The sequence below is a fragment of the Marmota flaviventris genome, chromosome 7 (genome assembly GCF_047511675.1).
Source record: "Marmota flaviventris isolate mMarFla1 chromosome 7, mMarFla1.hap1, whole genome shotgun sequence".
Taxonomy (NCBI): Eukaryota; Metazoa; Chordata; class Mammalia; order Rodentia; family Sciuridae; genus Marmota; species Marmota flaviventris.
Genome location: NC_092504.1, coordinates 124370112 through 124383513, shown reverse-complemented (window position 1 = coordinate 124383513; position 13402 = coordinate 124370112). Strand labels below are relative to the sequence as shown.

General features: G+C 33.1%; 1 protein-coding gene across 1 annotated transcript in view; it reads left to right on the top strand.

Annotated features, from left to right (window-relative positions):
- Abce1 (ATP binding cassette subfamily E member 1) overlaps positions 1–12726 on the top strand; it is a 28522-nt gene extending 15796 nt beyond the window's left edge. The window contains exons 10-18 of the mRNA XM_027926591.2: positions 1264–1385; positions 4314–4535; positions 5499–5558; positions 5655–5713; positions 8172–8282; positions 8369–8511; positions 8636–8758; positions 10715–10826; positions 12208–12726. Coding sequence (XP_027782392.1) covers positions 1264–1385; positions 4314–4535; positions 5499–5558; positions 5655–5713; positions 8172–8282; positions 8369–8511; positions 8636–8758; positions 10715–10826; positions 12208–12255 — 1000 coding nt within the window. The 3' untranslated portion in view covers positions 12256–12726. The remainder of the gene's footprint in view (positions 1–1263; positions 1386–4313; positions 4536–5498; positions 5559–5654; positions 5714–8171; positions 8283–8368; positions 8512–8635; positions 8759–10714; positions 10827–12207) is intronic.
- Positions 12727–13402: the final 676 nt, after the last annotated feature.

Genomic DNA, 13402 nt, shown 5'->3' with positions numbered 1-13402 from the left:
AGAACTACGTTTCAGTTTTTTCTATATATAAATGAAGTAAAGAAAGCTAAAGTTTTGGAGGATCTTGAAAGAGTTTAAGGAAGTTTCATTTCATGTGGAATTGAGAGCTACATCAGGGGATCTGAAGAAAGTGAGATTTGTTGAAAATACAGTAATAGCGAAAGAAATGTAATGGGAGCCTAAACTAGAATTTAAGAAGAGAAGGAAAAGAACAAAATTATTACACAGCACTTTGGAAAAGAATTCACAGACTTCACAATTTATACAGTGTTTTAATAGGAATAAACAGTTATTTTTCTGTTGTTGGGAGGATAATGATTTCATTAGCCCATTTTGTCCCCATTATACAAGAGGTAAAATACCTGTAAAAATTAAATTCAACAACAAATATATCACTTGTGGTAACATTGAAATAATATTTGAATATTTATTATGTTTGCAGAATTGAAAACTTGAGACTTGTTGGGTTAATACAAAAATGGAGAATTTTTTTTGCAGGTTGTTGCATTAAGTTGGCATTTGAGATGTCTTCAGAACATTTTTAAACATCTTGAACTGTCTTGGAATAGGAATAAAGTGATACATAAAAGCAAACTATTTTTTACCTAATAGCAATGTTATTTTATCACCTCAGTCAAATCTTAGTTTCATGTCATATCATATCTCATTCATAAAGTCCCTCAGTATACAGGAAACTATTTCCTATCTGACCTTCATTGGGATTTATTATTTGTCCAGCATATCTTTTTTTATTGTTGTTATTATTTCATATCCATTTTTTTTTAATCCATTCTTGTCTTCATAAAAATTCAAAGTTTTGGGGCTAAGGGGTTTGTTCTGTCTTTCTCTCTGTATCTTGCTACAGCTAGCATGAGGCAGAACAGTTAATCATAGGGCTTAATACTTAAATTGAATAGCATAATATTCAAATAATTTAGACTGCATCTGTATCATTGTAATTGCTTTTACTTTGTAGAGTTTATTAGTATGTGTTTCTTATTACCAAAATATATTTATTTCATTATATCTGTAAACTTTTCATATTAGTTGTTTTCCTTTTAATTTAGGGAAACATTTTTAAATATAGACATTGATAGCCTATGTAAGAAATATTTTATGGCTTTGCTTCATATATTCTTTACATTTAAGTAGTTTAAAATATATCTGGTTTTCTACAATTTGCTGCTATAGTAAAAAGAAATAGAAGTTATCTAATTATGTGTTATGTTAAATTTTAAAATAAAAGTCTGTTTTGATTTTCAGATATATCATTGTGGTGGAGCATGACCTAAGTGTATTAGACTATCTCTCTGACTTCATCTGCTGTTTATATGGTGTACCGAGTGCTTATGGTGTTGTCACTATGCCTTTTAGTGTAAGAGAAGGTAACTTGAAAAAAATGTTTTCACATATGCTGTATTACTTTCCACTCTGATGCTTAGAAAATTTATTGTTGATATTGACTAGTTTTTTTATTGCTTTACTATTTATGCAAAACTGATCTCTTGGAATTTAATCACTGAGGAGAACAGTGTATGTAAAAGATTATATACATCAATGTTATAGAAAAAGTATTTCTTTTATAGAGAATTTTCTGTTGGGAAGGGATAAAAATGCAATTTTACTATTTTTGCTCTATTAAAAGTCTTAACTACATTTTTATTTCTGCAGTATTTGTCATCTTAATTTGTTTTTGATGGGCCAATCCCAATAATAAAACTCTTAAAATCCATTCATTGCGCATCATATTCTAACTGTAATCTATGTCATGAGTTTATGGAACTAAGGCTATCTAAAACTAATAAGGTAGTTTAATAAGCATATTTTCACTTATTCCCTGAACATTCATGAAAGAGGGATTCTCTTGACTGTCTTCCAATGTCTCCTCATGTGCAAACTAAACAATAGAAACTGTTGACCACTAAAAGACTCCTGAAAGCAGCAATGCATTCTCCAGCTTGCATACCTTTTCCTTTTGATTTTTTCTCTTTCCACTGCTTACTTATAGTACTTTGTGTTTCTTCTCTTTGTCCAAAGCTGATAACATAGAACATAAAAAGAACTACTTAGTCTGTATCTTAGGGTTGAGAAGTGTAATAGATGTTTTTTTCTTTTATCTCTTCAGAAGGATTGAAATATCTAAAAAACACTTTTTGGAAAAATAAATTTATATCATATCATATCCTTTTTTTTAAAATATGGTGGTAAGGCTGGGGTTGTAGCTCAGTGGTAGAGTGCTTGCCTTGCATGCTGAGGCACTGGGTTTGATCCTCAGTACCACATAAAAATAAATAAAGATATTGTATCCATCTACAACTAAAAACAAACTTTAAAAAAAAAATGGTAGTGGCTTTTATAATTTTTAAGAAACATGCCAGGCATGGTAGTGCATGCCTGTAATCCCAGCAACTCAGGAGGCTAAGACAGGAGGATTACAGATTCAAGGCCAGCCTCAGAAACTTAGACTCTCTCCTAAAATAAAAGAACTGGGGATGTAACTTAGTGCCACTGGGTTCAATCCCCAGTTCAAAAAAAAAAAAAAAAAAAATTAGGATGTAGGGAAGGAATAGCTCATGCCAGCACATGCCTGTAATCACAGATACACAAGAGAAGCTGAGGCAGAAGGATTGCAAATTCAAAGGCAGCCTGGGCAACTTAGCGATACCGTGTCTCAGAATAAAAGGGTATGGGATATAGTTTAGTGGTACAGTACCCTGGGTTCAGTTCTCAGTACAGGGGCAGAGGGGGAGATGTGGGGAAGGAATTTATAACTTACCTACTAAGATAAATATTTTAAGGAAAAATTTTGTGAGGTTGCCCGGTTTTCTTAACAGTAGCTTTAGGGGTGCTATCAGAACCAATTGTTGATATTTTATTCTCTATAATTAACATGAGTTCTTCACACCATATAATAATTCTAGAATCAGGTTTATGATGATATGAATAAATATTGAAAACGCTATATGTACTATGAAGATAAATATAGTTTGAATTAGTTTAAACTGACAAGACAAATATTAGGAATGTAAAGCCTGACTTTTTTGAGCAAACTCACTTATTTCTTTTAGCCTTTGTTTCCTTAATTGATGGATTAGATTAGATAGAATTAAGTGGCTTATTTAGTTTTCTTTCAGTTGGTATTTCTTTGTCATTTTTGGTTTTAATTTCTTTATATTTTCTTTGGTTTTAATTTCTTTTAAATGAGGTTGAAAAACATGGGATTTTGGCAAAATAAATGTATCTGTTCATTTGTTCTAGCAGCAAAGTTTATTTTACACCTGTGTTATAGGCTGAGGATCCAGGCCTCCTGATGTGGCTCTCAATTCCAGATGAAATTAATAACATCCTTATACTGCATTTCAAGACCTTACAGAACTTTAGCTGCTATCTTTCTCTTATTTTACTTCAATATTAGAAACATTGAAAAAAAAAAAAAGATCTTACATTATTTCCCAAATAATTCACTTTTTCTTTTCTGTGTGTCTGTCATTGTGGATCTTATAGTTTTAGTAGAGAGGGAGTCTCATGTACAATGTTAGTTTACTTTCATTTATTAATATCTGTTTAGGTGGCACACACCTGTAATCCCAGTGGCTAGGGAGGCTGCGGCAGGAGGATCACAAATTTAAAGCCAGCCTTAGGAACTTAGCGAGGCCCTGTCTCAAATTAAAAAATTAAAAGGGCTATGGGTGTGGCTCAGAGGTTAAGAACCCCTGGGTTTAATCCCTGATATTTTAAAAAAAAAATCTATTTAGATAAGGGAGTTTATCTTTGTAGAGTCAGAACAAATATTAAATGAAGTTAGCTCATTCACTTTTGTCATGAAATTACAAAATTAATCTTTTAAAAAATGCCGTAAACTATAGCTTCAAAATGTGTTATCATAGGAAATTGAAATTGAATACTCATAACTTAAATTGTTTATTAAAGAGTTATTTCTGAAGCTATTTTAGGCCAATCTGAACGTATTTCATTCTTACCTACGTGTCATACATTTTTAGAGAAAAATTATAATTTGACTTTGATTTTAAAATACAGCAAAAATGACATAGTATGCCATCTTTTGCATAAAACCTGGTGGCAAAAAAAATTTTAAATAATCTTGCATCTTAAATAATATAATGAAATAATGTGTTTGATGTGTGCACATGAGTGGGGGTGTGTGTGCATAGGTACTTTTGAGTCACTTTATTATATAGTACCCTACATATTATCAGAAATCCACAGAAATTAAAATCTATATGGAGATTGCTCCCAAGAACTCTAGGATTTGAGGAAAGTTTAGTATTTAATTGGTCTTTTCTTCACAATAGGCATAAACATTTTTTTGGATGGCTATGTGCCAACAGAAAACTTGAGATTCCGAGATGCATCGCTTGTTTTTAAAGTGGCTGAGACAGCAAATGAAGAAGAAGTTAAAAAGATGTGTATGTATAAATATCCTGGTATGAAGAAAAAGATGGGAGAGTTTGAGCTAGCAATTGTAGCTGGAGAGTTCACAGATTCTGAAATCATGGTGATGCTGGGGGAAAATGGTAAGATTTCCTTTTTTTTTTTTCGATATATAGAAGATTGTTCTGCTTATCTAGTAAATTTGTTTTGCCTATTCCATGAAAAACTTTGACTCAGTTTTTAGAATTGGCAGCTGAGTTTTTAATCCATAAATTTCTTGGTATAGCTTCACATTTTTGTGGCATTGTATAGTTTAATCTGTTATTCAAGCAAGTTAATATTTCCTATTTTGTATCACTACATCCTTGGAAAATACTTTTACTCAGTTTTTCTATGTATAAATTATTAAGGCATTTAATCATCTTGCAAAATGACTAGAAAGGAAAACATAAATTGGTAATTCAGAAACAATCTAAGATTTTCCTTGTACAATTCTCTTTGGAACTTATTTTCAATTCAAGAGTACTCTGTCTACTTTTATAAGTAGTTGTATGACTAACATTTTCAATATAAATTGTCACCATAAGTATAGTTGTGAGATTAATTTGACTACTCAGTATCTGGTGTTTTATGATTTAAAAATAAACATTGTCTTGTAATCTACAGCTAACAAAACTAGAAAAAAAATATGTAAGGATTATTGTAATATAATTCTCTTACTCAGTATAAATTCGCAATTGGGTTGCAACTTAAATGCTTTATGTAAATAATTTCAAATAATGGTATCTGTTATAAAATGCTCTATACTATTTTAATTGATCGTTTAGCTAAATGAGTCTTTTTAAAAAACTATCCCAAGCTTTATGGATCTACCACTTATTAAAATGGTTATTATAAACTTGGACAAGTCTTTATTTCTCGTAATAAACTTGTACTCAATACAAGCCACAAAAGATTTAAGTATTTTTCTGTATAACCTTCAGGTTCCAAAATGTTAATGTATTATTTTTAAAACAAATTTCTCAGATAAAAAGAAGTATGACATTGTGCTTTATTTGAAGTGTAAAGCATCTTTCAGAACAATTTTTTGTATGTTACATTGCCAGGTACAGGTAAAACGACCTTTATCAGAATGCTTGCTGGAAGACTTAAACCTGATGAAGGAGGTACTTTTGTAAATATAATCTTTAGTCTGTTCCACATAGTTAAACTTTAAAATCTGGGTGATATTTCATGTGTTGTGTATTCATATTATTTTGCAGGAGAAGTGCCAGTTCTAAATGTCAGTTATAAGCCACAGAAAATCAGTCCCAAATCAACTGTGAGTTGTTTCATCTTTTATTTGATTATCAAAGAAAATGTGTGTGTGTGTGTGTGTGTACGCTCACACACATTTTTATAGTTTGATCCTTGTATTAAGGGATTGGGGATATGGCTTAGTGATACGTGTGCCTAGCTCATGTGGAGTCCTGGATTCAATCCCTAACACCAAAAAAAAAGAAAATCTTTTACAGTATTAATAGACACCACAAAAGTGGTCCTTGATTCATTTCAACTACTAGTGGAAAATATTTTTAAATCTGAGCGCAGGCGGGGTTGCACAGCAGCTTAGGAGGCTGAGGCAGAAGGATCATGAGTTCAAAGCCAGCCTCAATAACTCAGGAGGTCCTAAGCAACTCAGTGAGACCCTGTCTCTAAATAAAATACAAAAAAGGGCTAGGGATAGGGCTCAGTGGTTGAGTGCCCCTGGGTTCAATCCCCAGTACCAAAAAAAAAAAAAAATTAAATCTGCTTGTTATCTTTTTTCCTACACCTTTAAAAACTTAATGTAATTTGTGCATGATGATACTGTCAAGAAAGAGGAAAGGCCACTCAAAAGGTGGAAGAAAACATTTGAACTAATCTGTGATCGGTGGTTTTTTGTTTTTGTTTTTTTGTGGGTTTTATTTTGTTTTGTTTTTTTGTGGTGCTGGGGATTGAACCGAGGGCCATGTGCTTGCAAGGCAAGCACTCTACCAACTGAGCTATATTCCCCAGCCTGCCAAGAATATATTTTTAAAACTCTAGAAACTCAATTGAAAAGTGCCCTTTCTCAGGACTGGGGTTGTGGCTCAGTGGTAGACCGCTTGCCTGGTACGTGCAAGGTCCTTGTTCCAACTTCAGCATTACATAAAAGTAAATAAAATAAAGGTACTGTGTCCAACTACAACTAAAAAATAAATATTAAAAAGAAAAAAAAAAGTGCCCTTTCCCCAAAAGAGGTCAGTGTTTAAAAGAACAAATACAAGTGGCTAATAAACATGAAAAGATTTGGGCTGGGGTTGTGGCTCAGTGGTAGAACACTTGCCTGGCATGAGTGAGGCACTGTGTTTGAAATAAAAATAATTAATTAAAGATATTGTGATTATTTGATTATTGAAAAAAAGTGTGTGCGTGTGTGTGTGTGAGACAGGTGCTGCCAAGTTGCCCAGTACCACTTTATATTCATTAAGATCACTAAAATCCACAATAGTAATAGTAATACTGCTGGATAGTAATAGCTATTAGAGAAGATGTGAACAAATTGGCACCTCATACATTGTTGGTGGGAGTGTAGAATAATGTATTCACTATGAAAAATAATCTAGCAGTTCCTCAGCAAAGTTATCAGGTTCAACTCCTAGATGTATATCCAAGCACTGGGTACCACATATATTGGTACCCAAAACTTGTATACACATATTTGTAGCAACATTATTTAGAAAAGCCAAAAATTAGAAATAATGCAGATGAATGGCTTATGAATGGATAAACACAGCATGATGTATCCATAAAATGCAAGGTTATTCCACCAAAAGAAATGAAATACTGGTAAATACTACATTGTGGATAAAACTTGGAAACCTTATATTAAAGTTCTTTGATTTCTTCAGGTGTTGTGATGAACTTTTAACTGTTATATCTGCTTTCAGTACCTAATAGCCAATGTTGTATCCATTTCAAACAATTTCATTTACAATAAGTGTTTCGTTATTGATATTTTCCATGATCTTCTTAGACTGAGTCCTATCCTGAAATAGTAAACACAAGCATCTTATGATTCAACCCTAGAATATTATGGTGCATTTTGTGTTATTTCTGAATGATTACTTTTGGATTCAGAATTATTCCCACTTTAAAATTACTTCTTCCCTGAAATCTCTGATTTAAAATTTTTAGATTATTATTGCCTTTTTACTTATTTGTTGTAATGACTATTAAATAAAAAATATCTGGGCCGGGGATGTGGCTCAAGCGGTAGCGCGCTTACCTGGCACGCGTGGGGTGCTGGGTTCAACCTCAACACCACATAAAAATAAAATAAAGATATTGTGTCCACCTAAAACTAAAAAGTAAATATTTTTTTAAAAATATAACAAAACATGCTATAAATGTTCAGTAATCATTAAAAATTCAATTGCTGTCTCCTGGTAGCCAAGCAATATAGATTTTCTCTGCAGTTTAACTTCCTAAGTAGAAGAGTTCTGTACTACCTGGTATGATGGCACACACCTGTTATCCCAGCTACTCCTAGGAGGCTGAAGCGGGAGGATCCCATGTTTGAGGTCAGCCTAGGCAACTTGGCAACACCTGTCACAAAATAAAATTGCAGAAGGGCTCAGAATATCGCTGCAGCTCTAAGATAGAACACTTGCCTAGGGTACTTAAGGCCCTAGGTTCAATCCCCAGTCCACAAAAAGAAAAACAAAGAATTCTATACTGATTTTTTATCACTTAAAAACTTTTTCCATTGAAAACAGGGAAGTGTTCGCCAGTTGTTACATGAAAAGATAAGAGATGCTTACACTCATCCGCAATTTGTGACTGATGTGATGAAGCCTCTGCAGATTGAAAACATCATTGATCAAGAGGTATGCTAACATAAGTATATTCATTAATTTTTTAATTTTATTTCAGATTTGGGATTTCTTTACATAGTTTCCTAAACTTCTTTTAGGTGCAGACATTATCTGGTGGTGAACTGCAGCGAGTGGCTTTAGCTCTTTGTTTGGGCAAACCTGCTGATGTCTATTTAATTGATGAACCATCTGCATATTTGGATTCTGAGCAGAGACTGATGGCAGCTCGTGTTGTCAAACGGTAAATGTCTTGCCACAGCATATTACTTTTGATTATGTATACTGGCATATAAGTGTGCTTAATATCACACTTGAATGTTTTGTGATATAAAGCTATAAAAGGCTTTCAAATTGTTGTATTTTAGTTTCATACTCCATGCAAAGAAGACAGCCTTTGTTGTGGAGCATGACTTTATCATGGCCACCTATCTAGCAGATCGAGTCATCGTTTTTGATGGGATTCCATCTAAGAACACAGTTGCAAACAGGTAAGATTAAAATATTAAAAAAACTGACTATAAGTTCTAATAATTAGAAAATTACCACATTTTAAATTTTTATTAAACTTATAGACATTAAAAGAAAGAGATTACCAAAAATTCTGTGCCTTACTCTGACTCCCAAGGTGATACTTATTGAACATTGGTAGGACCATGTAGAATAGTCCTAGACTGTAGTTGGAATCCCTGACCCTGGATATAAGCATATCTTATATCTGGGATTCTCACTTTTTTTTTTCCAGCTCAACTTTTGCCTATTTTATTATTTGGATTTCCAAAACATGGTTTGGTTTTGTAAATAATTGCATGAAAATAAATTTCTGATTTTTTTTTGTTTTGTTTTGTTTTTGTTTTTGTTTGCATGACAGAAAAAGGAAAAAGGAGCCAAAGAGATTTTGTGATTTGCCTAACTTACTCTGGTAGTGATTGAACTAACAATAGATCCCAAATATCTGATAGCAGAATTAAAAACAAAGGAGGTCACCTTTCCCTCTCACTTTTCCTGACTGACTTGATTGTGGGTGCTTGTTATAAAGAGAAACTTAACATTCAGGTCATATAATGAGAAATTTCTGTTGCCGTTAATGCTAAAATCAGTTAGGTTGAACCATATAAATTGCCAGTATTCAAACATTTTTTGACCCATATAATAAAGATTAAATAAACAGTGGTTCCAGATACATTTTCTAGGATAAATGAAGTTGCTATTTGACTAATTCTTCCAGGAAATAAAAGTACTGAGCTTCTCAGAACTTTTTTGGGTGTGTGTGTGTGTGTGTGTGTGGTGCTGGGGATTGAACCCAGGGCCTTCTGCATGCTAGGCAAGCATTCTATCAACTGAGCTATATCCCCAGCCAGAGAACTCTTTTCATTTTAAAATTTTTATTTCAGTTATTCAGAATTATGCCTTTTTTGAAGAGTTAGGGAAATTTCTCAGAATATATAAAACATTTATTCACATAATGGTCTTCCCTTTGTGTTTACAAAATGTTTAAAGTGTTCCATCGATTTTGTGATTTGATTGATTTAAGAACTAGCTTAGGTAGGCCAGGCGCATTGGCGAATGCCTATAATCTCAGCATTTTGGAGGCTGAGGCAAGAGGACCATGAGTTCAAAGCCAACCTCAGCAAAAGTGAGGTGCTAAGCAACTCAGTGAGACCCTGACTCTAAATAAAATACAAAATAGGGCTGGGGATGTGGCTCAGTGGTTGAGTGCCCCTGAGTTCAACCCCTAGTACCAAAAAATTAAAAAATAATAATAATAACTAGCTCAGGTAAAAAATATGTATAAAGCATAAAAGGAATATTACTGAAAATCACAATGTGGAAGTACATATTTCCTTCAATGTCAAATTTCTAACAGAAATTAACTTTTTTCTCTTCTCCCTTAAAAATGTCAATTTGAGATTCTGTAAGTCTCCTAATTTATTAGTGATCTTTTGTTTTTCTAAAGTCATACTTCTGGGCTGGGCATGGTGGCACTTGCCTGTAATTCCAGTGACTTGAGAAGCTGAGACAGGAGGATTCCAAGTTCAAGGCCAGCCTGGGCAACTTGAGATCCTATCTCAAAATTTTAATAATAATAATAATAATACTTCCATTGCAGCTCAGGGGTAGAGCGCATACTTTATGCACAAGGCCCTAGATATCTTCCCTAGCAAAAAATAAACTAAATAAATAAATAATTCTAAAATGTTGCTTTTTCCACATCAGAAATACAGGTGCAATTGTGTTTGTCTTGCACAAAGTATCATTGCCAAGCAAACAATATAGTCCAAGCAAAGCTGTTTGTGATTATATAAGATTTATAATATGTTTTAATTGTACTGTTATCCAGATGATGTGTAATAGGGAACAAGGGAACAGTTATTCTTTTTATTCCTTATAATTAATCTTTATGGGTTGAAAATTTAATCAAAAATATTTATCCCCTACCCCCACAGTCCTCAAACACTTTTGGCTGGCATGAACAAATTTTTGTCTCAGCTGGAAATTACATTCAGAAGAGATCCAAACAACTATAGACCACGAATAAATAAACTCAATTCAATTAAGGTATGTGGAAAAACTGTCTTAAGTCATAACTTTCTCGGTATGAACAGTGGAGAGGCTGTTGCTTTTATAAGTCTATATTTCATAGATTTCATACATTCTATGATTCATGTGTTTTTCCATTTTAATACCTGATGGCATGTAGTCCTGTAAACAGCAGCTGTGATGCAGCTACTGTTGCTGCATGGACGCAGCTCTTCCTGCTGTTTGAGTTGTACTGTGTTAACTGCTAATTAAAATGTTTTAAGGAAGATTATACTACTGGACCATTGAAACAAAGAAATTTTCAAGAATATTTCAAGCAGCTTCTCTATATATTTTTATGTTGTTCAATTCATGACTAAAATGTATATTTTAAGTCTGAACAAGCTCTCAGAGTATAAAATTCTAAACAATGGAAAACCACTTTGTCAGATCAGTTGGTAATGTTTTTTCTTTGTAGACCATAAATTAGTTGTCCACCCTATGCTTGATTTAGTCTGTGAAATGTAGTATTTATTTTTTCAAAGGCAAGTTTCTTGGTCACACAAATTAAAAAGTGAACGAACTATGAAAGCATTTCAACTGTTTTCATGTCCCCTGCAGTGCTCACTTCCATGTTTCTCTTTCATCACATCCTGTGCTGTAGCATTTGTTTTCATATTTGTAGTCCTGGCTTTGCTACTAAACCGTGAACTCTTGGAAGGCTGTAGGCAAAGTCATCTTGCACATAATTGAATGAGTAAGCACCTAATTCGATGTCTGGATCCCTTTAGTCTGCACTACATATTTTGTTTATAAGTGGTTGATGTTACTCCCTGTCCAGGATAAAGAAATAAGTCCTACCATAAAATTGAAAAGTTTTCTCAGTTTTGAAAGGCGTATTAGGCAGAAAAGAGGACAGGAATTTCTTCTGAATCATTATTTATACTTGGTATTGTCATTTTGGGGGGTATGCTTATGGTTCAGACCCGGATGTACCTATTAATCATTTCTGTATTCACATTCATCTTAGTTGTAACTTAATAAGGGAGCAGATGGGTGAGTAGGTAAATGTTACTGACTGTTCTACCAAACATTCTGGGGAAAGTTATTTCATTCATATGTATATATAGTGTCATTCAGTATGCTATCTTTGGGCCAGGAGCTTAAAGTTGAAAAGATAAAAATGGAATGGAATTCCATATATGTACTATTTCTTACATGAAGGAACTTTGAGTTGATGGAAGTGAGGTATTTTGATAATAGGAATGGGGACAGAAGGTAGTAATCTTGCTTTTGAGTAGTGAACCCAGAAATATCCAAAAGCAGATGGAAGTTTGTTCAGGTACTTGTTTTACTAATACCTTATATGAAATCCTAAATGTGAAGGAGTGGTGATGTTGACTTTTGCTTTTCTTTTTAGGATGTAGAGCAAAAGAAGAGTGGAAACTACTTTTTCTTGGATGATTAGACTGAATCTGAGAATATTAATAAGCCATTTATTAAAAGAAACATTTACTGGGATTTTTGTCATATATGACTAATCAGGTTTTATGGCCCCACATACTCTGGAGCTTGAAGAATGATTTTTTTTAATGTAACATCCAAAGCCTGGTATATTGTAAATTGTAGTCTGAGCACAAAAAATGGAACTTTGCTGTTCTGAAATGATAAGGCCCTTTTTGTGCTTAATATTCTAAAATGAAGACATTTCAAACTATACAAATTACCTCCAAGTTTTCATGATAAATGGAAGATTTTCAGTAGGTGTATTATATTCGTGTACCAAATACTGACCAGTGTTGCCCCATTTTAAAAATCTTGACAAGATTTCTGTACTTATCTGGTTTGCCAAGTATGCCAGTATAATGAAACTGCCCTATTTTAAAAGCCAGTCGAAGACTACACTGATGATATTTGATAAATAAACTTCAGGACTATATTTGTTATTTGTTTTCAGTCTTTGCACTGTATGTTCAGTGTGTGATTCCTAAGGAAGATTGCTGCAGAACATCACTGTCAGAAAATGGGTATTTGTTACCAACCTACGCATTGTTTTAATGTTTTTTTGGTGCTTTTGAACATCGTTATCCAAAAATCACTTCACTGTCCCCTCAAAGGAAAAAAAAAAACTGGGTTTTTCAGTTTTTGCATTCTGTAAGATTCTATAATTACTCTGTTATTTTTTAAACATGCATTTATATAATCACTGATCAAAATTTAGGGCAAAATATTTCTAAAGAATATTTGCTTCCCTTATAACTACAGTCTCAGAATTTTAAGAGTTGGTGCCTGAGAATCTATGTATTTTTAAAACTACAGATTTTTCTGCTGAGCAGTCAAGGATTAGGGAAGTCAACCACTTCCCCAATGGGAGCATCAATGCAAGAGATAGCAATACAAAGCATCCCTTGGTACCAAACATATTCATTTCTAAGTTGGGACATAATAAACATCATCAAAACCTTACTAATGCACTGAACTGGAATTAACTTATATGTAAGGAAGAAGGATTACTATAAATAAATTATTGGGGCAAGCAAACAGAAAAATTGGAGATTATTTGACAAGACTTTTTATAGCTCATTAAATAATAGAAGCTTTGATTAACATATAAT